This window comes from Sinocyclocheilus rhinocerous, unplaced genomic scaffold, assembly GCF_001515625.1.
Source record: "Sinocyclocheilus rhinocerous isolate Xijiao unplaced genomic scaffold, SAMN03320098_v1.1 scaffold72, whole genome shotgun sequence".
NCBI lineage: Eukaryota > Metazoa > Chordata > Actinopteri > Cypriniformes > Cyprinidae > Sinocyclocheilus > Sinocyclocheilus rhinocerous.
The window spans coordinates 1,988,783-2,012,581 of record NW_015628351.1 but is presented as its reverse complement, the minus strand read 5'-3'; the positions used below and the strand labels follow the sequence as shown (position 1 = coordinate 2,012,581).

The window sequence follows — 23,799 nt, the reverse complement described above, 5'->3', positions numbered from 1 at the left end:
GTGTGCGGCGCACACACAGACACACACACACACACACACACACACACACACACACACACAGAGGTTAGAGCAGACAGACGCGTGACTCATTAGGCATTCGTCCCCCGGGGACAGTGCTGGGGGAGCGCGCTACAGCTGCAGGAATGTCATGAGCTGCTACTGCTGTGCGCAAATGTGTGTGTTTGTGTGTGTGTGTGTATCTTAGCAGAAGGCCAGCACACCTTTCAGAAGATACAGCACCAAGAAAATGTCTCTTGGCTTTACCATATCATCCTTACTGTCTGAGCCAACAATAAAAAATGTAAGGACGCCTTCAGAACTCAAAAGTAGACTGAAACACATTATACCCGCAGATTATACACCGGATAGATCCGGTCCCGCTTGCTGATTAGTCACTACAGCGTTCTAGTTTAAAATGCACGATATGGTAACAGCTATGACGTGAAACACCTGTTCACCATATCACTGCTCATCACCTTAGAGACCAACTATTAGACTTAGTGTACTGGAAAGGGACTGTTTTCTAGTGTTCATAAAGTTGGAAAAGAAAATAATGTTTAATGAAAATTATTTTTATTATTTAGTAACTTTACAATTGGCTCTAGAACATTAGACTTTGAACGTGAAATTGGATGCAAACAGGATATGACGTCATGCTCTTTGCTTCTGTTTTTAATAATAAAAAAGTAATATTACATTCTAATTGTATAAATACCATTTATTAAAGTTCCCAACAACACTTGAATTCAGCCAGGAGGTCAGTCTGTGGCGTTTACAGTAGATCCTCCTTTGGTCACGCATCTTCTTGTCATAAAAAATTTGCAGGCCAGATCTCCCCAAACTTTAACTTTTGTATGCAGCGGAACACAAAATTTCTTCGCATTAACTTGTGTTTCCTGTCTCCCATATTCAAATGCATACGAATGAAAATCAATGGCACTCACTGTAGTAAGTTCTTTAGCAAGAAGCTAAACTACCGTTCAAAAGTTTAGGATCGGTAAGATTTTTTTTAAAGTCACTTTATTTGATCGAAAATACAGTAAAATGCAGAAATACTTTAATATCATTACAATTTAAAATAACTGTTTTCTATTTTAATGCATTTCAAAATGTAATCCATTCCTGTGATGGCAAAGCTTGATTTATCATTGATTTATCAGCCAATACTTCAGTGTCACACAAGTTTTCAGAAATCATTCTAATATGCTGATTTGCTGCTCAAGAAACATTTATTATTATTATCAATGTTGAAAACAGTCATGATCCTTAATATTTTTTTTGTGAAAACCACTATACACTCTTGATGAAACGAAAGTTCAAAAGAGCATCTTTTTTAACATAGCAATCTTTTGTAATCTAAACTGTCTCTTTTGATCATTTTAATATATCATTTCTGAATAAAAGTATAAAAAAAAAACTTACTGACCCCTAACTTTTGAACAGTGACATATATCCTTCATCTTCAACCAGAGGTCACAGTGTGTGTCTTTTTTATACAGTACTTGCTTGTTACAGCCCAATATAACTTTTTATAATTTTTTCCCTGGCTTGTTACTTATCTAAGGGCAGCTTTACTGTGCTGTAATTCTGCTGATTTCTTGCTCCCTCTTGTGAGGTTTTTTCTATAGAGGAGATGGTGAGAACATCTCTCATAAGTTCGAAGCGTCTCAGCTCATGAGTTTTATGGGACTTAAGACAGAAACCCCAACCAAGCTGATTACTCACTTCGAGTTTACATGTGTGGTTTTATATTTATGTGTGTGTGTGTGTTTTGTACAAATGTATATATATCTCGTCTCATTGAAGGGCAGACATTAAGTGTGGGCGGGCTTATTCATAGAAATGCTGCTTAGAGGAAATTCATATTCAATATTTTTTTCCATGCCTGGGTGACAGAGTGTGTGTGAGGGTGTGAATGTGTGTGTATGTACATGTAGGCGGGAATCGAAGCCCAGGTTTTTTCTGTTTTTGTTTTGAAGCACCCTCCCTGACTCCCTCTGTGCGGAAGTGTTACCGGAAATAGTGCGCAGCCGCCCCCGGTTCTGCGTCAGTTATGCCGAATAAAGCGAGGGGGCTGGACGGGGGCTTTCCGGGAGGACGTTGAGAAGGGTGGGGGTTGGAGAGGAGGAATGGGGGCAGGGAAGTGTGTGTGTGTGCAGGCCTGTCTCCGCTGAGGCCATGTGGGTAACAGCCGTCTTTCAACGCTAACTTTATCAGATAAAGCATCACTAGTGCTGGCGCACTTCATGCGTGGCTTCCAGTGGCTGTTAACAGCTCCAAAATACACGAACATAATGTCATGAAAAATGTAGTGTTTGTTTGTGTGTTAACGGTTTTGTATTGATATCATTTTACATGAGTTTTATACAAGATTAATCTCAGTATAAATAACTTGTACGTTTAAATATATCTGTTACTTGATGCTGTGCTCAAACTAAATACTCAAAACTAAATTTAAACAAATTTTTAATCAAACTAAAATTTTCTATGTTAAAAAAGGAAATATATAGACAAAAAACTGTTTCCTTTGCAAAAAGACAGTCGCTCTGAAAAAAAAGTGTGTTCAGCCTGCCCATCCTCAGGGATGTTTTCATCTTTTTCGGGTTTTTTCCCTCCTCCTTTTAATGTATGCCACTTGAGAGAATCCAGAGGGGCTGCACCTGTTTGCCTCTTGGCTAGTCTCTCCACCTCCTGCCCCGGCCTGCCACTCACGCCTCGGCTCCTGTGGGATGCTCTGCATATGTGTATGTGCGCGTGCGAGCTTTGGGTGTGGAGGAAGGATAGCTGCAGGGCTCGGCAAAGTTTGACAGAGACCGAGATGCAAGCATGCTCACACACACACATACTTACACCACCCATTCACACAAACAGACTTTTCAGTTGAAGTTTTTCAAAGCTGTATCCAGTCCTCTGGATCTCTGAACACTCCTATAGGGGAGATCGGGGTAAACTGTGCCGCTTTTTAATTTTCTGCTATGAACTGAAAGAAAGCATCTATACGATATAGCCATTGAAAGAAGACTTCTAAAAAAAAAAAAAAGTGATGCAGTATCACAAATTGGTCAAAGCTTGGTAATGTCAAGAAATAAATTGATTTAAATGGGGAGTTACATTTGACCGTAAATCTTAAAAAAATAAGTATAATGTTGCACAAAATTATGCATAAAATAATGTTCGTAAACCAGAAAAAGGTTTAATATTCATAATATTTGAATGTTGAATTTTCATCATTTTGTAGTCATGCTCATAATAGTATTTCATAATAGTAATTTACCATTTTGGGAAGTGTTTAATTTAAAGGGGTGATATGATGTTGCTAAAAAGCGCGCCGCGTAAACATAAAACCATGTCTGCATTTGTAACTACAATTTGTAACAGCAATAATACTACAGTGAGAATAAAAGTTACACCTTCTTTCTTTGCGTGAATATTTGGGCGGCGTTATGCAAATCTTCTCACATCGTGACGTAGACATGTGGGGGTGTGTTAAAACGAGCCGTTTTAGGAGGGCGTGGTTGACTCTTAACTTTTATAAAGAATATCTCTTTGGATTTGAGACTTTAGTCTTTGCAACTTTACAGATCTTCTTTATGCACAAAGAGCTTGTAACACTTCAAAGAGAAAGGAAAAATTTAAATCGCATCATATGACCCCTTTAATATTTAAAATAAAATAATTGATAATTGAAAAATAATTATAAAATAATTGATAATTGAGCCAGACACTATAAACAAACAAACAAACAGTTACATGCACATATTACATGTGTTTTTAGACTCCTATAAATGTGCTTTTACATAAGTTTCCAGCACTTTCCCCATGTGGATCTTTCAGTCACAAGCAGCAGATGCTGAGTAAATATATGGTCACATGGCAAAAATTGTGTACATTTTTTTATTTTATGATTATGAGGTGACACAGTGAGTGTACCCATCTATTCCATACTGTTTTTGCAATCTGTTTCATCTCTTTTTTTCCTCACTTTTTAAATCTTTTTCCCTTCAAATCCTCTCTCTCTCCTTCTCTGTTCACTCATGGATAGAGATAGAGGCACAGAAATCTGCACTGACCCCTTCAGGTCACATTAAAGGTCGCCCAGCTTCACACACTAAACCCTGAGGGCCTCTCATCCCGTTCATCCTTCGCTGTCTTTAGATGTCTGATGTGGATAGAGGGAAAGAGGAAGAGAAGGAATCACTATCACGTCTCGTTCACTCACCCATCCTCCATCACTGGTCTTGTGGATCAATGGTCTTTCCCTCTGCACGGCTCTCTGGCTGAGTTTTGCTGTTAGAGTTCAGCATGTTGTGCATTTCCTACATTCTGTCATTACTTCCTTATGATTTGTGACCTGTGGTTCATGATTCATCATTTATGAGATTCATGATTCAGATGCAGCTGCATTAAATGTATGTGAGCTGTGAGACTGATCTGTGTAGGTCATAAGACAGCAGGAGAAACTAGAGACAATTTGCTGGAATTTATAGTAATTTAGAATGCTGGAATTTAAAATAATACTGTAACTTTAACTTTAGATTGTCATGTGAATTTTGAGGCTGGTGTAGTGTTCTTATTAGATTCATGGCTTATGAACCAAATGGCTGCAAGTTCACAGCCCACAAGGGGTGATTCCTCAAAACTATCACCATTGTGTCGTTTATCCCAAATTGTTAAATCAGGGGTTTTCAAACTTTCGAAGCCATGGATCCTGGATTCCTTAAAGCTGCAGTCCGTAACTTTTTTTGGTTAAAAATGATCCGAAATCAATATTTGAGCAAGTACCTGCCAGTGTTCAAAACTATCACCTTACTTTAGCCCGGTTCACGATGGTTAGCTTATAATAGTGTTTTCTAATTTGAGTGGTACGGGTAGGTTTTCGCGGTAAATTCGAGCATGCTGCCGCATCATTACGTCACGTCTGTAAACATAAAGAAGTTGTCCCGGCTACTAGGCTATCGCATGTGAGGATCCTGCAGGTCGTGGATCGTTTATAGCCTTTTCTCACAGCAGCTAGAATAATTAAATGTATAATTTTGATGGCGGATTGTAATCCAGAAAGGATTATGTGTTTATGAAACACTTGTGACTGAAATTAAATTATATTCCAGTTTTAAATGTGCTTCTGATTACAGATAGCCTAGGATTACAAAGATTTGTATTTTAAAGAAAACCAGTTTCGAAGGGAGCATAATTTGCTTTTTGGGTTACACACTATAGGCAATGCTGATGTTGTTAACATTAATAATTTGAGAATAAAGTATAATAATAATTTGCATGGTTTGATGTGATATGAGCTAACCGATCTTTAGATTAAATCACCATTGGTAGCGCAATTTATTGTAATGCTTTTTTCCTCAGTTGGTCAGAACAAAAGTGGCAGACTTGCTACTTGCTTGTTCAGATGACAATATACAGTGAAAATTCTTATTTTGGTCATATATTCCAAGACGTAGGCTAGAATCTGTGATTCTGAAGTACAGTGAATATCCACACCGGTTCGGCTGCTTGGGTAAATTATGAATTCACATTGCTTTAAGTCTATGTGTGTACTGAAAACTAGCCTTTCATGAATCAAATTACATGAATGCAAATGCGAAAAAAACATTATGAATATGACTGTAATCCATTCAAAATGTGTTTTATCAGCCTAAAGAGAATTGAAACCTCAACCAGCGTGTGACGGATCGGGAACGTTAGCCATTTCGCTCAAGCCAGTAAAACCAGAGAAGGCTGTTCCCAGAGTCTCAGTCTGTCTGTCCCCTCTGTGCTCCTGCAGAACCGTGGGCGACTGGCAGAGAAACGCACCATCCCCTTGCCACCAACACGGGTGCCCAAAAAGGAGCTGGCCTCCGTTTTCAGCAGTGATGACAGTGAGGGCAGCGAGCGGGCCAGCGGAGATCATGCAGACATCAAACAGGAAGAGCTGCATTACACTATCATGAGAAAAAGGTGAGAATTTGTTGAGTGCATGTTGTGTAAATGTGTGAGTGTGTGGGTGGGCAAAAAGTTAAGTGCCAATCCCAGTGCCCGGGATTGATACATCAACCATGATCTGCCGGAAAGCGGTTAGACATATCAGACATCAGTATAGCACCAAAGAGTTTTAAACAACCTTTAGGTCTTTACCCTCATAGCCCCTTATTTTGACGAACACGTACCCTCTAACACACACAAATACGCTCATTTACTTTTCTGGCAGACACTACAGACACACCGGATGCGCCAACAAAATACCCATGCTTGTGAGCCCACAGGATACATTCACAGAAATGAACATGAGGTCTTCTCATGTACCATATGAAAAGTGATATTGTTGATGAGGTATTGCAGTCATGGCAACTTTCTTGATGTCGTAGACCTCAGAACGGCTTGAGTGGCTACCTGATTCATTTCCACTGTGTTAAATTTAAATTAAACACCTTTAATATTTTAGCATGTGCCTTAACCGCATGCTCAATTCTATTTTGGGTGTAGCTCTTGTTAAAGACTGTGGAAAGCAAGAAAGTACTTGGTCATCATAGGCTAAAGGGCCATTCAAATCAAGGATGATAACTATAACTATGAAGTTTTAGTAATCATTTTAATTCTATGAGAATAGGGAAGTCCATATTACAGCTAAAATAATAACGACAGAGAAACAATGGCATTGGAATCACAATGGAAAAACTTTGAGCATTTAAAGCAGCAGACGATATAACCACAGCACCTATGGACACTAATTTAGTTATCGATATACCTATCTTTAGTTATAGTAGTGAACAGGTCTTAACACCTGTTAATTTGTATATTTTTCCTTGCATCACTTTTTATATCACTAACTAGGTATTAATAAAGGTACCATAGGTAGCCATACATGTCAGTGTTTTTGGATATGCACTATTGTGAGACCATAGAAGTATTATTGGTTAGTTCCTGAAAGCACCATATAAAAATGTTGTAGTGATTGTTGAGTATCATGTGATATAAAAGTACTTGTTTTTGTGCTTTAAATTGCCATTTAAGTTTAAGTGTCCATGCCATTTATGCTATAACTGTCTAACTATAATGGTTTAATATTCATAAGTTACATTCATTTTAAAAAAGCATAGAAAATACCTTTTTCAAAACCTAGTGAACTACTTAGGCAGTTTCTCAATTCACTCTAAACACAAATATTGGGTAAAGTATCACTTTTTAATTACATTAAGCATTTTTATTGATACTTTTTGGTATTTTTTGATTAAAGTCAACACAATGCATTCTGGGATTGCGGTCTCTGTGAAGTATATATGCAGTGCTGCCTTAAAATTTGGCCTAAATGAGGCAGCGTAATTAAGTTTCCCATTATTTGAAACAGTCTTAATATTTGCTTTCCATGAAAAAAATAAAACCCATGCTACTACAAGTTCCACATCTCCGTTTCCAATCAGTGCGAGGGAAATGAAGGAATTCAGCGTTCATTAAATCTTCATGAGCTGTGTTTGGCCTCCCTCCTCTCTGGCACACAAGCCTGAAGAAGCTTATGAGCCTGTGGTCGGTGCAGCAGTGAGCTAAGTGCAGTGGCTGAAGCGAACGTTTTTTCTGCCAGCCTTTTCGCTCTGCCTAAATGCATTACAGGTGATAACTAGCCAGCAGATGTCAGCCCTGGCAGGTGAGTCTGGGGAACCACATTTTTGTCAGACCATCTCCGCTTCTACTAAAAAACTTGTTGAAAAGCCTGGCCTTGAGGTTCTGATCTATTATTAAGTATTCTTTAATCACTAGAGCATGCCTTTCAAAGCTAGCTGTTGCTTTGAGACTGCAGGCTTTCTGTCTTCCGAGGGTCTTTAGGTGATTTTTCACTCACGTTTTTTTAATTGAAGTGTCAGCAGTAGTTTCAGCGGTGTTTGCAGTGAGAGTTTGTGTTGGCGGTGTCTTCATGCGCTGTTGTGGACAGTTAAATCTCCAGGAAGCTTCAGTGCTTCTAATGAGAGGAGTAAGAGAAGACAATATTCTCTTTTCTCATTAGCCACTTGGCTCTTGCTAAAAATGTCTCGGTTAGCCCTAGCTCCTGTCAGGTTTTCTTAGAGCAACCACCATTGCGTATAGCGATAATTTGACTTATTTAGTTGCCTTTCTGTTTAACACCTCTTTTCCCGTGAAGATGTGCCATAATAGTTGTAGCTGTGCAGTTATAGACTTTTTCTCCCTGCAGTAAATGGCAAATGAATTCCAATGGTTGAGTCATTTGAGTATAAGAGGCTTGGGTTTATGCCCACTGGTGTTAAGCGGTAAATTTGGGTCATTACACAGCACTGTTGGGATATCATTCTCAAGGCAGCCTATACATACATCTGAGGTCGTGCCCTCATCCAGCATAGGCAGGTCATAGCTGGATCAGTCCATTTTGTTTAGCCACACAGGATGCTAGCTAGCTGTCATACTCATAAAAGACATCATTGGCCAAAACAGTGATGTGAGGGTCACTCAGGGGCACTTTTGCTGTGCTGTGCATTGAAAACACCAGATGTGTTCACAAGCACAACTTGAATATGATTATGTTGTGGAATAAAGAAGGACTCCGAGTTCTTACCTTGGAGCGGATCAGCTCTGAATGCCCAGGTACAAACCTAAGCCCTCATCTGCAAGACTTTCTTGGCTTCTTTCTCAACCCCCGAGCCGCTGGCAGCCACTTACCCTGTGACACCAAGGACGGCACAGGAACCAGAACCGCCAAGCTAAACTTATTACAGTGATCTCCCCCCAACACTTCAGACGCCCGCGCATGAAGATGCTAATGAATTTAAAGAACACTTATGACTAATATCTAGGGCTTTTACCCTGTTAAAGGCGGCGGACTGCGAGGAGCCGCGTCTCTTCTCTGCTCCGGGGCCGCTCACCTCACCCATACTTTACTCAGATGAGGATCTGACCGAAAGAGATAATGGGATGTTCAATCTATGAAATTCAATTTCCATTGAGCTGGACTCGGTAAGTGAGTTGTGGAGGGGTCTTAACAAATTGGATTTAGTCAATGGATGGTGAAGTATGGGGAATTCTTTTTTGCGTTTGATCGTATTTACGCCTCATCATTGCAGTTTATATTAGTGTTGTGGTAGAGTGTGCATAGCGTTTCTTCAGTCCAAATGTATCTGCTAATATGTACTGTATACAGAGGTGTCCCAAAAGCATGAGACCGCTTCTGTTTAACATTTTTCTAATTTAATGCTAATTATGTTATCTGCTTAACATTTTGAACAAAAAGTTGCATTTAAATGAAGTTCAGAATGTCTCGGTACTTTTACGTTTTTTTCTTTTGTTTTAATGTCAGTAGAACATTAAACATTAAACATAGAACATTGATGATTACATTTTCCAGCATGATCCAAAGAGCTTCTTGTGCTTCAATGGGAGCAAGAATTTCTGACCATTTGTACAAAGATGTTTAGTGTCACAAATTTACTTAAATAGGGAAGAATCTGATATATTTATTATTAATTTTTTGTTATAATGTCTCTCCTAAAATTTCCTTTATTTCCAGGTTTAAATAAATTTTCTATGCGGACTCAAACTTTTGGACCCCAATGTACTTTAACGTTCTGCCCAAAGATATTTAAAAACAAAATTAGTGTAGTTTTAGATACGGCCAGACGAATATACGTTTGCCCAATCGTGCGCGTTTAGTTTTCAGAGGATTTCCAGCCACTGCCGTGAGAAAAGCCGGTACACTTTGACACCTTAAAGAAGACTTCCTATATCTTTTAACCAGATTAATGTTAATGGCCAGCAGGTTTATAGGTGATTAGTCCTCAGTCCTCCTGTATCCAGCAGGCATACAGACCTTTCTTTTCAAGAAAACAAGCTGCGCTTAGGCTGATGCGTAGCGCTTGGCTTGGTCTTTTATATTCCTTTTTTCTTAGTGATTTCATATGTGGAGGTTTAGGGTCTTCGGGTCACGATGCACTAGAATGAGTCTAAATACCATACTGAATAACAGAATAACAAGTTTGGTTTTATAATCTTTGAAATGTAAATATAATTGACTGATAAAGACAATGGCATGTCGTCGACTGGCCTCCTATCTGAAAACGTTCACTTTCGCGTTCTGCTTTAGCAATAAAATGTGCAAGTATGAGATGTTTGTCATAGTATTAGTCTTCAAGGTCATGCCAATCATTTCCTGAAGCCTACCTGTGCACAGTCAGGTGTGTCAACACCAGGGCTTTGAGAAGTGCTGACTGCTTGTCTGGGTCATTACTGAGTAACCATCATGGATTATATAAGATAGTATACTTACTCAGAGGACAACCTGCTAAGAAAAGCCTCCAAAAAAGATGGCCCATCCCATATTACCTTTTATATTAATGCTAATGTAATGATAAATCCAATTTCGTCTTGTGTAAAACTACCTGGCATTTAACTGTTGATTTACTTAGGATACTCTCGCGATTTTTGATGATTTTTCTTATTTACAACCTATGGAAAAAAACTAAGTGCAGAAACATAAGTGGATTAGATGAAGTAGGGGAGGAGGAGGCAGGTTGATTCCAGAATGGTGGACCCTCCCCTTGAGCACGAGGGACAGGGAAAGGAAATAAATCAGACAACACCTGTTGCACCTGTCTGGATAGAAATACTGTCTGTCTTCCCCCGGGTTTCTGCGGCCTCTTCAGAGAAGGGCCTGACCTGTCTGTGTTTAGCATTAGAAGCGTTTGTCCAGCAAGGCGTGCCGTGCTTTTCCCTGGTGGCTGTCTGGACCTGAATGTAAGCACTCAGCTAGCCAGAAGTGGAAATCAGCTGGTCCAAACCTCAGGACTGAAGCCAACCCAAACCAGCGTCTTTAGCGCACTGTGACTGGCCAGGCTCTTAAAATGCTGGTATGTACAGTCAAGGGCATTTTCATCTGACACTTAAAACTTTTTTTTTATTATTATAATATCATTGAGTGCTTTGACACTGGGTATTTTTGGAAATTTTATTCTGAAAAACAACAGACAAATAATAGAGCCATAGATTAATAGATGTTTTAATTTTCCTTTAAAGGATTTTTGCACTTTCAAAGACATTCTGCTGATGATGAAATGCCTCTTGGATGAAATGGTTTAGGTTAAGGATACCCCAACTTTTTTTTACGTAAGGGGTTCTTTTGTTCGACTGGTTTTGGTACGGTCACACAGGTTTAATAGAATTGTCCATATTCAATCATTTGTGTGGTCCACCGGAGGAAATGATGGGTACTCAAAAGTTAACTTTAAATCATGTGACCATGTGCGCCATTCATTCGTTTTTGTTTTGTTAAAACATGTCCCTGTGCAGTTCTGGAGTGTTGCACGACACACTGCTGGGAAGGGGATGTGATGCTGTAGGATTCCTGGAAAGAACCGTCTCTTAAGGCAGTAATTAGTGGTTGGGTTCCAGTTCTGGAACTTTTAAAATGTCCAGGGCTCTTCCCAAGGAACGTCTGTAGGCTTACCCTTCTACAGTTTACTATTTTCAGGAGAACTTGTGTCGTTTACAGCCCTGTTTTTAAAAAGTAGACAAATGCATCCCGCTATGTACGCTATGTAACAGTTTTGCTAATGTATACTCACACTTTCTAAATTCATAGGGCTGGAATTAAGGCCAAATCCAAAAAAACGTTCTTAAATAAATGCGTCTTTTTTGAAATATTCTTTTTGAATGCGTATTTTAACACATATTTCAAAACGTTTTACCATGGCGATGCTATATTTTTATTTACTTGTTTGTTTTTCAATAATTAATGTAATCATAAAATTATCTGTAATTTCCCTCAGACTTTAAATAGTTTTGGTGTGTACTTTCATTTTGTGTATTTTTATCAGACTTGGTGTGAACCGGTCTGTAGCTTTTGTTTGAAGCTTTGTTATTTCTGCGAAGATTTTCAGTCATCCAGGTGATTGGATCGGATATTAAAACAATACAATTGCTTTGAATGTAACTGTAGACCACTTGTTCAATGTAAAAGCAGTCTGCATTGTGCTGTAAATAAATAACTCTGGTATAAGCAATTACTAAGAAAGTAAATGTATCGCATTGAACACGCCTGTCAAGCCAACGTAAATAGGTAAAACAGTGAAGATGTTTTAATCAGGTGTTGTTTTCCTGTTAGCATCTCCTTTGATTGGTTTTGCTTCAACCACATGAGTTAATCAATGTCATTAATGTCACATCTACAGAGAGCAGCTGTCTATAAACAGACGTTACACCACATATCACAGCTCTCAGGCTTTTTCCGCTGTTTGCTTTTTCTAATTATCCAACACCGCAACGTTCAATGTGGCGAAATATTATTTTGTTTCACTTCTACTTTTCTGGGTTCCCGCATGCTTATCGACCTCCCATCAGCTTTTATAAGGCGGGAACAACAGGAAAGCTCAAGAGAACGCACTGCGCTCTCATTTATTTATGTATCTATTTCGATATTTATTTATTGCTCTCCTCGCTAGCTGAGGCCTGGCTGCTCGGTCTGAATGTGAGCGGAATAACAACAGAGAAAAAAAAAAACAGAGAGAAATATTGATTTTTTTCCCCCTCAAAGTTTAGATTTTTCTTTCTGCTGTAGCGTTACATTTTTTTTAACTGGTTTTACTGGACATTATTTAAGTGGACATGCGATCTGTGTTCAGAATGATTGTTTAATAAAAGTAATGGTGAAATTCTCAGTTTTGTACCATTTTTGTACCCAATTTTGTTCTCAATTTTGGTCTTGTTTTCCAGTGCCAGTTCATAGTGCAAAACGTCTGTCACTTTCTGTAAAAAGGAGGCATCCTCTCCACATGCCTTCCCACTTTCTGCTTGGCACCGCTTTGTGTGTGTGTGTCAGGGTGAGACTATCAGCGCTGTGTTCAGTAATGGTGTAAGCCCTGGCGTTAGGATGCCCAGTCTGCCAGCTCTCAGTGTGACCTCTATATCTGGCGCCAGCTCTCGTCTCCCGTGTCACTGCAGGGGCACTTGCACTCCCTGACGTTCCCGATGCCATGAGGAACACCACGTCTGTCCAATTGTCTTCTGAGCTGCCTTAAACGCAAGTCAGTTCATAAATACCTGCCATTTAGCGGATGCTTCTCATTTAGATGTCATATTTGAAAACCCAGCCATATGTGCAAATACGCACAAAACAAGTAAGCATTTTCTTAAAGGAACCGTTCACTCAAAAATTGTCATTATTTACTCACCATCATGTTCCAAACCTGTATGACTATTATTAATTTTCAATTTCAGTAAGAATGAATGGGGACTAGAGTTTTCAAGCTTGGAAAAAGGAATGCAAAAGCGATATAAAACTTTCATAAAAGTAGTCCATATGACTTGCTATTTAATAAACATCTGTAGTCTGTATACCCGATTAGCGAACAAATCATTCTTTGGAGTTGCATCTGTTCAGTTAATTTGTTCGGTTCACAAAACCCATTTGAATGATTCATTCACTGATCCAGTTCTTGAGTTCAACTTATTGAATCAGTGATTCAATTGTGGCAGTTCTTGAGCAGAGTTCACTGGAGGGGAAGATTATAGGTGAATAATTTTCATTTTTGGGGTGAACTATTCCTTTAAATCCCTTACATAGCTACCTATAGCAGGACTAGATCCCTTTAGCAGCATTTGAATCAGAGTCAAGCAGAGCTCTGTGCAGGTGTGCAGCTGGTTTTCTCCGCATTCAACCACAAACCCTAGGCCTAGTGCTCCTATATCAGACGTACGTCAAGAACAGATGGAAGTGCTTTCAGCTCTGCATGTGAGTGCTGTGGTGAGGAAATGTGTCTGCTACCAGCAACAACACAGTTGATGCAAAAACCCATATCTTTCTGGCATCGGAAAGATGATTTGCTGTTCGTTGCGGTGTCACAGATTTTCATTCCGTTGTAAAGCACTGACTCTGAAGCTGCATTGAATGTCTCTGATTCATTTTTTGGCACCTTCCAAATATGCTATTATGCTATTTATTTTTATATTTTATTTTAAAAATTATTACATTAGCTAGAAATTCATAAAAATAAACATGTAGAATAGTAATGCCTGGTTTTGAAAATGTAGTGAATGAAATTCTTTAGAACATTTATTATTTAAAATATGATTAAAAGAGCCAACCATAAACTACATAATGTAGCTGTTATATCAAAACATACTTTAAATTGTGTCACAGGCATACTGCAGAATAAACAGTAAAACATGTTTTTGGTTGACACATTCCTTTGGTTAGACTGTATATTAAACCGACCAGCCCTAATAATATTTTTCTTGCACATTTTTAATATGATAGCTGCTAATAGGTCAGAACATTCATTAAAAAAATGCAAAGATGTTATATATATATATATATAGTTAGTGTCAAATGTACTATAGATTATTACAATATACAACTTTTTCTAGTATAAAATTATTTTTTACAATTTTATTTATGGCATTAAATATTGCTATTTTTAAGCCTTTTTTAACTAGTCACTGTAGAGTCATCAGGTCCCAATTTGTTGCATGTTGTTTTTTGGTTTTTTTTGGTCATGCCCAGTGCATGTCCTCTTTCAGTGGGTCATATCTGGGGCAAAGTGTCTGTGCAGTTGACGGGGAGGTGTAAGAGGTATTGACCAGTTTAGATGGAGATTATGCTGATCGTCTTCACTGCGCGATAAGCTGCAGCTCATGTCCTAAGCAGAGTTGTCAGGTCCGCCCTGTGCTCCCCTGTGTGGGTTCGCTGACTCAGGCGGCCGGGTCTTAGCTCCAGCCCTGACGCAGATTATGACCTTGGCCGCCAGTCGTGGGAGGCCTCATTAGCGGCCCTCACCGGGACAGCCCAGAAAAAGTGTGTTAATTAACCTGCTAACAATGTCCTTGCTTAGTGAGCTCACTGCAGAGCCTCCGTCCGAGGATAATAGCCTTCCTTAGCTGCCAGAGCGGGAGCTGGAAGATGGAGCTGTTGTTTGGACTGATGCCCTGTTAAGGGGATGGATGGGGGAACTTGGATGACCTATAGAGAACGGCAGAGTTGTTTCCTAGATAAAGGTTAAATGGACCTTTGCGCTGCGCGGAGTAGCATAGTTTCATGCAAGTTTTTAATATTTTATAGTGCTGTTGCCAAATTAGAATAGACAAACGTCAAATTCTGAATAACATTTAAATCTAAATGCTGTTTAAAAAGAGTTTTATACTAGAGCTTGAGCTGTTTAGGTTGTTTGTGTTTTTTGTATGGTGCAACTTGTATAAATGTAGCATATTCTGTCAAATCACTTTGTATATTTTGCAGGGAATTAATGTTTCTTTTATAGATTTATTTCAGTCTCATTTATCTTTGTATTTATCTGGGAGTTTTCCAGCCTCAATGAAATATGTGTTTTCTGATCATAGATTTTTATTCTTGTAAATGTAGTGAATGATTGTGCTTTCGCTGCATTGTGTGTATTCATTGTCTATATTAGTGACAATGGCTTTTGTTTATATATATTTATAATATTTATATCTAAATTTATTATTTTTCATTCTTTTTAAATAAAAGTAGTATTTTTAAATTGAACATATAAAATATAATTTTATATATAATTTATGTATTACTTTTTTCATAATTTCTAATAATTTGCATTTAACATTGCTCATGATCATTTAACCTATTACAATATTAACTTAAGTTACATTTAAGATAATATCCTAATTTGTCCAGCATTTTTTTGCTCACTGAATGCTGTAATATTTATAAGTATCATGCATCTGATCTTGTGTCGTACACTCGACCAATGGCATTTCTGTCAGACTTCTGGATTCTCGGAATGGCAAATGAATTTGCAGCCCAGTTCGGTCATGGAGAATAAATTCCTGTACGTGCTGTGTTGTTTGTAGCTGAACTGAAAGCGTGGCAGGCTGACATTACTGAAGCCCAGCCTGTAATCTATGGACTGTAAAACTAGCATTTCGACTGCCACAAACAGCAGGGCCACGGGCCCACCACAGAAACACAGCAGATCGTGAGACTGTCCTGTGACAGCCCGTAAAATGTCCCTCAGAACTCTCTTGACATTAGTGCGCCCCATAGACCGCCAGGCGCTGCGAGATATGCATCTGATATTTGCTAAATGCTAATCGGGAATTTGAAATTATTATGCGTTATAATGCGATCAGAGCTGTAATCAGATTGCATTCAAATACTTCCATGACACACTTCTTCTATCAGTCTCTATAGAGACAACATGGCCCAAGCAGGACTTACAAGGGTTAATGAAGGATGAGTGAGGGAGGATGAGAGGGGGAAGGAGGCAGGAAGGGAGGTTGAGGGGACGGCCTTGTCCAGTTCTAATCTGTAAACCCTTCAGTTGGCCTTGAAGAGACGACTTGGAAGAGGAAGACAAGTGTGCGGCGTGAATATCAGTCCTGGCCTGGGATCAGTTTATCGGTCTACGAAGAGTTTTAACTCTCTTTATTCATGTTTCATGTGTATTTGAATCATGTGTGAACATTATTAAAAGAAGATAATAAAATACAATATTAAAAATAAATATAAAAATAAAACAATTTAAAGAGTGAATGATTTATGTGTAAACATAATTATGAATTATAGTAACATTTTATGAAATAAAAAATATATTTAAGCTCATATTTTCCATTTAATTTGTTTTAATAGGTTCCTTTGACCTAATTAAACCCCATTTAACAGATATTATTAGTATACAATATTAGCAAGACAATACTGATTCTTTGTGGGGTAAAATGTATACAATAAAATCATTCCAAACAAATGTCAAATGTGACGTTGTGTGGATACCTGGGGTCTTTGAATCAAATCATGTAATATTTCTTATCAAGTTTGAAACATTATATCAAGTTGAAACTAAAAGTTTCTTTAAGTATAACTTTAAGTATATATTAATAGGGCCTTGGGGTTTCTTAAGCTAAATATTCATTGGTTTCTTCACCTGTCCAAAACAGCTGACAGGATTGGTTCTCTGGTTGCAGTTACGAGCTTGCGTATGACACCAGAGCATAAGTGCTTCCTTAAATATCGCCGGAATTACATACAAATTGTATTATCCATTCTAATTTCTAAATCCGCACGTTCATGTTGAATGGTAAACCAGCGGCTTTTATTCACCACTTATCGGGTTCCTTTATGAAATGGCAGATCTCTAGAGATTACACTCATCCCCCGCGCGCCTCGTGCGCCTCCAGAGACCCGAACGATTTCAGCAGAGCGATCATAAAAACCATAATCACCTGGTTTTAAGCTCATAAACTGCTTATGAGTTGAATGTGTTGATTAGAACATCTTAAGGTTGAAGATGAGACTGGATGAAACTCAAAATTGCTTGACGCAGGAATCTGTCAGCGCTCATTATATGCTTAAAATCCAAAAGCCAATGAATGCAGAAGCGAGGCAAAAGAGCCAAAGGCAGAGAGCGTTTCAGCTTCAAGGGACCAAACCGGAGTGCTCCAGGTCGGCCGTGTTTGATTCAGTTGAGGTTGTTTGTGGTGGAATTACGTTGGGTTTACTTTGTGTATACTTTATGCATCGTTCTCCTTATGTATAATTGGTAAGTTTGATAATTTCAGTTTAATTGGGCAGAATTGGTCATTTTTCTGTATTGAACTTTTTTTTCTTTTTTTAAATCCTGGTATGCTAAATGTGTGAGTGTGTTGCTTTGCGTTATGAATCTGTGATTAAGAATCCCTAGAGATATTTACCCTTCCTCTCTTTCTTTCTCTCCCTTCTTCTTGCTTTCTGTCTCTCTCCTTTTCTTTCTTCCCTCTTCTGCTTTCCTTTTTCCAGTCGTGACAGTGACCTCTCAGCGATCATCTCCAACCTGCACCACACCCGACAGCACGGCGTGCCCGAGGGCCAGCCCTGCTCCGACCTCAGCCTCGCCTCCGCACACTCAGGTAAGGACACACCTAGAGACAGCACACCTGAGACACATTCACACATAAATGTTCTGCTATGTTATTTTCCATGTGATTATGGATATAAAGTGAAAACATATGTATAGAGCAAAAGAAAACACATAGGAAGTGGTCTGGGTGAAGTAGCCAAAAATGCTTTTATGATTATGATACACACTTGTCAAATCTGTGAAATGTGCAGTATCTGACCTATAGACTTGAATTATCGTTGTAATTGCTTCTGTGGCTTTCTCTGTCTATAATATTCTGTTTTATTGCCATCATACTCTGTTTTTACAGGGTTTATCCTTTGATTGATGTAGAACAATTACACTGACTGCGTGCTAGTATTTTAATTCGGTTTAATTTGCATGATTTAGGGCTGTAAGCTCATTACTCGCTCCATTGTGGCCATATTCATTCCATTACTTAATGCTCTTGTCTTCGCCTCTCTTAGCACACAACTTAAACCACCGTTAAAACTACTCTCAGTAAATAGCTTTATTTGTCATTAATCTCGGACCAAACAGAAGGACTACCGGACATACTGTGTGTTAATCTCATTGGTTCTCTGAACCACATGGTCACCCACAGGTTGAGTAATTTGACCTGTCTGGTTTAACACCTAGGCTTTAATGTTGTTTGAAGATTTATGTTGCATGTAAATATAAAAAAAAACATGTATTTATTTATTACTGTTTTTTATTTTAATACCAATTTTTTGCCATTTATTTTTAATAGTTTATACTTTTATTGTTATTAATTTTATTTTATTTAAATAATACTTTTTCATAACAAGTCTGAACCACATAGTCACCCACAGGTTGAGTAATTTTGACCTGTGTGGTTTAATGTGTTGGTTTAAGATTTATGTTAATGTTAATGATATATATATATTTTTAAATGTTATTTAATTTTTTTTAATGATACTTTTTTTCAAGTCTGCAAATGACTATCACTATCACTAATTGCTTAAAGTTAGACATCCTTAGATTTCACTTTTTTTAATTTAGAAATGTTATAATTAGCACTAAAAAATGATTAAATAGTTTTTATTAAATAATTAAATAGTAATTATTAAATAATAATAAATAGTTATTTATTTTTAGTTCAAATTAATTTGAGCTTTTTAGGTTGTAGTAAATACCGCACAGTCAAGTCATACTATGGAGGATCCTATGGGTTTCTGATAAAATGGCCATATGTGAATATATGTGTCTAAATCCTATTACATTAGCATCGGTCGAGCATAACAAAGTCTTAAGCGACTGTCCCAGTCCTCTATATCTCTCTGATCGTATGGCTCCAAATGTGGATCAAATCACCTTTAGCAGGCTCTAGGTTTATACTAGACTGGAGATCTAAGGGTTGGCTTAAAAACAAGAACAGTACAATTTGCCATTACCTGAATGGAAGATGCTCAATTAATCGTAATCTTAATTGGAGAAGACACAAAGGAATAAGAGCGGAAGCCACCTGCAGCGCGGCTGATGACCAAAATCTGTCAGTTTGAGCGTTTAAAAGAGGTTTAACGGGTGCTTTAAGCAGCTAGACTCATGTCTGTAAACAAGTCCAATCCGATCACGCAGCGTGTCTAATTCTGTCTGCCAGTGAAATTAGAGAGCCACCGTCCCTGGGCCAGGTTAGGGGTCGAATGGATAGAACAGGCCCATTTGGAAGTGCGTTTTTCACATGATCAGAAAGATGCACATTTATTAAATTTCGCATTTGGCCACATGATACTGCAAGACACGGCATGTTGGATGTAGCAGTACGCTAAAGGTTGACCTTATATAAGCTTGAATCAAAGCAGACGCAAGTGTTCATTTTTCCATGTTCAGCTGCGAGACTCCAGCAGCTTTTTTTGTTCCGTCACACAGTCTCTTTTACTTGCTTTCAAGTCTGACTTCTACTGTGGGTATGTGGTTGAGCGAGAGAGAGAGAAGAAAAGGTTGGAAAAGTGCAGAACAAATGAATAAGCAGAGCGTCGTATGGTATCAAGGGAGGGTGGACTGCAGTGTGGAGTCTCGAGACAGGCGGAGGAAGAGGAAGCCGACTGCTGCGCTGGGGTTGCTTTGCACTGGAAAGGCCCGTTAATTAAATCTGAGGGACAGACATGAGAGCTGACCCAGGCGTCAGCCACAGCCAGTCAGCAATGGAGGAGAGGCGGCTCCCCCCCCCTCCGTCCGTACGGCCGGCCTGCTGGCCCCAGCGAGGGATGGGGGGGAGGGCAGGGCGCCGGCAGCTCGTCTGGCTCTCTGTGTAGACTCCTAAACGTGGCTTTGCGGTCAGACCAGAGACTCTTAATAGGCATATAAGGTGTTTTTGCTTTTTTCCCCTCCCTCCCTGCCACTCACATGGTTTCCTAAAGGCAGACAGGAGCATCTGTGCGAGGCTGCTGTATATCTGGACCAGCGAATAGGCGTAGATTCCCTGAATTTGTATGTTATAATCTAAATCTTCTCAAGACGCAGCATTTACGTGTTTATACTGCAATTGAAGTGTCCTGTCAGTGATGTTTGTTCACTGACAGGACACTGTCTACTTGTCCTGTGCACGACCATCATTATATCTATGGGTGGGCCATAGCCCAATGCACTGTAAATCACTTTGGATAAAACTGAAAATAAAAATAAAATATTAGATTATATATTAAATAAATATATATAAAAAGACCTCAATCTTCAGTGTCACATGATCCTTCATCATTCTAATATGCAGATTTGGTGCTCAAGAAACATTTCTTATTAATGGTGAAAATTATTAATGATAAAAACAGTTATAGCTGCTCAATATTTTTGTGTTGCTCAATATTTCAGTGTTGCTTCAAAAGTTTATTCAATTCAAACTCAGATTAATTAATATTAATTAATTAATTAATTCAAAAAAATTGGTGTAAACAAGATATTTTTTATAGATATTTATATTTTTTACTATTTAAATTAAGAAATTATTACTTTTAGGCAGCAAACACACATTAAATTGATCGAAAATTACAATAAAGGGACTTATAATGTTACAAAGATTTCTGTTTTAAATAAATGCTGTTTGTATTTAAAATTTTCTATTCATCAAAGAATCCTGAAAAACAATATATCACTGTTTCCACAATAATATTAAGTAGCTGAACTGTTTTCAGCACTGATTCAACATTGAAATTCTGAAAATTCAGCCTCTGTAGAAATAAATTACATATTAAAATATATTAAAATAGAAAACAGTTACTATAAATTATAATAATATTATAATATCTCACAGATGTGATGGATGCAAGCCAAAAAAGATAAGATTATTCATAACAAATGAACAAGTCTGACATCAGTGCAAAAAACAGCTTCACATTATGTAACGCTTGAGTTAAAAATAGTACATTCAAAACAGGAAAACTAGTTTTATAAAACTTTATGAATTCAACATCAGCTGCGGAAAATCACATGTTGCTCAAAAAAGGAAAACAAATTCTGGAGTCTAGTGCCTAAAACCTTATGTTAAATATATATATATATTTTTTATTTCATTACTCTTATACTGTATGTACATAAAGTAAAGCAATCTGGCATAGTAAAATCCACCCAAATGTACGTATCATGATATAAACAGTATAGCAAAATCACCACCGTTGACACATTGCTTGTCATACGGCGCAACCAAAATTATACGTGTTTTTTCTCCTTTTTCTGTCTCTGTTGATTCTCTCACGAACGCCTGCCTTTCTTGCATCTTCTTGCATTTTCCTCAACCACCTTTTGTCTCCCCGTCTTTTGTTTTCCCTCAATTGCGGCGTTTTTTGCCTCATTCTGTTGTTTTCTCTTTCTTTTTCCCATGATTTTGATCTTTCTCTTTTTTCTCTGCTCGTTTCCCTCCCTCATTTTCTGTCTCTCTCTCTTTCTGTCTGTCTCTCCCCTAAGGCTCTCAGTGGGGGAGCAGCAGTAGAGGGGGGCGGTGCTGAATCCTCTGGGCTGGCGGAAGCGCCGTGCTGCTCCCCCCCCATAGCCAATCAATGCCATCCTTTCAGTTCTGGCCAAGCCCCGCAAACAGGGGGATCAATAAGTTATTAGCACCATTCTGTCAGCTGTAATGTGGAGATTGATTGGAGGTTGAGGCACCATCGCGACGCCCGCCACTTCCCCTGCCTGATAAAGATGACAGATTAAGGGAATAAGAAAAGGGAATTAAGGAGTGTGGCCTGTCCAACTTGTCAGTAGCCGGAGAGACGGAAGGAGCAAAGGGAGGAGGAGGAGAAAACCAAGAGCCTCCTTCTCTGCTCATTTAGTCGTTTTGCTATTTCTCCATCCATCTAGCCTTCTCTTTTCTCCCCCCACCTCTAGTAAAGTTCTGCCCTTGTTTTGGCCCGGCTCTGCGCCGCACAGGCTGGAGTTTAAAGGAATTAGCAGCAGCGCTGGCAACAGAAGCCGTTCCGTGAGTTGGGTAACATGGCTGAGGCACGAGGCAGCTCCGAGCCTCCCTGTTTGGTGTTAAATGTGAGCATCACAGCTTTAAGAAGCAACATTTAATTGGTATTAAAGGCTTTCCGCCTTAAAATCTCTGACCCTGAGGCAGACAGGCACTGCTGAAACCCTGCCTCTCCCTTGAGCGCACTGAGAGACAGAGAGAGTGCAGTATTCTCACTGCTGCTGTGGATTTTTGAAGCTCTTTGAAGCTATTTTTTGCATTTATTTTTTTGAATGAGCGCTAAGTTTCAGGGTAGAGAAGTATATAAAGTGTGTATAGCATATTTTTACAAAAATTAGAAGTTTGTAGAAAAGACTAAGGTTTAATTTGGAAAATAGCAAACTAGCATATTACTATTTCTGCCTTTTGAGTTGTATGCTAATATGCTATTCCAAATGCAGCCAAAGGCTATGTGTGAAAAAGCATACTAACATACTTTTTCCAAAATGTGCAATATATAACGGAAAATATGTTGAGACATACTATATTGTGGGAATGCTGTTCTCTCAACTTGTCCTTCCATTTCCAGTGAAAACAAAGTGAAATTGTATGGCTTTTTTGACTCATTTCATTTGGACTGTCAAATGTTTTGGTATATACTCCACACTATGCACTATCCTTTGCACTATACACTAAGTATGCTAGTGTAAAGTATATATTATGCGCTAAGTATGCTAGTGTTAAGTATATACTCTGCAATAAGCACCAAGTATGCTAGTATGAAGTATATATTTCACACTGTGAACTAAGTATGCTAGTATTCTATTACAAACATACCTGAAGAGTTAAATCTAAACTTAGCTCTTAAATCTAAATTGCTCCTTCATACACTACCAAAAAATTTAAAACATGACTAAAAATCATGCAAACAGAGAACAATAAATGGATAGGAGCATGAGAGAAGCGGGTGAACAGTTAACATGGAGGTTTATAAGGAGAAAACAAAACTGCGAGTGAGTCAGTGTCGCTTCCCGCCTCCAGCTCCTCCATGCAGAATAACGGCTTCCTCCTCACGGTCCCGAACTCTCTCTTCTTTTGTTGAGTGCATTACTTCAGCTAGAGACCAAAGTGCTAAGAGCAGACAGAGTGCGGTCCGGAGCCAGGTTTCCTCTCCGCCTGCGCCGACGCCACGGGCACGCTGTCCTGCTCCAAAACTTTTCCCCTCTTGCTTACGAAACCATTTCATACTGCAAATCACTCTGTCCTGTGCTGTCAAATCACATCATGAGAATTTAAAGGTTTTAAAGGTTGTGTTTAATCACTTGGGGGGTTGATTCGGGGGACGGAGCGCTGTGTGAGTTTGAGCTGTAGGTATGAGTGACAGTTCAGGACCGTTGATTTCAAAGAGATGGAGATGGAGGTTGAGATGGAGATGGAGAGGAACTGGACTCAGCCCAGGGCTTTGGGAGTGTTGGCAGGCAGGAGGTTGCCTGATAAGACGCGATGGAGCTTGGAGAACAGGCTGGGCTGGAGATAGCAGCACTAGGGTGGCTGAGCCCTGTGGGAAAGACA

At 38.8% G+C, this 23,799-nt stretch overlaps 1 protein-coding gene across 2 annotated transcripts in view; it reads left to right on the top strand.

Annotated features, from left to right (window-relative positions):
* The window catches only part of LOC107737557 (sterile alpha motif domain-containing protein 11-like), a 61,054-nt gene that overhangs the window by 11,334 nt on the left and 25,921 nt on the right, over nt 1-23,799 (top strand). For both annotated transcript variants that reach the window (XM_016549073.1, XM_016549072.1), the window contains exons 3-4: nt 5,777-5,949; nt 17,726-17,835. In XM_016549073.1, coding sequence (XP_016404559.1) covers nt 5,777-5,949; nt 17,726-17,835 — 283 coding nt within the window. The remainder of the gene's footprint in view (nt 1-5,776; nt 5,950-17,725; nt 17,836-23,799) is intronic.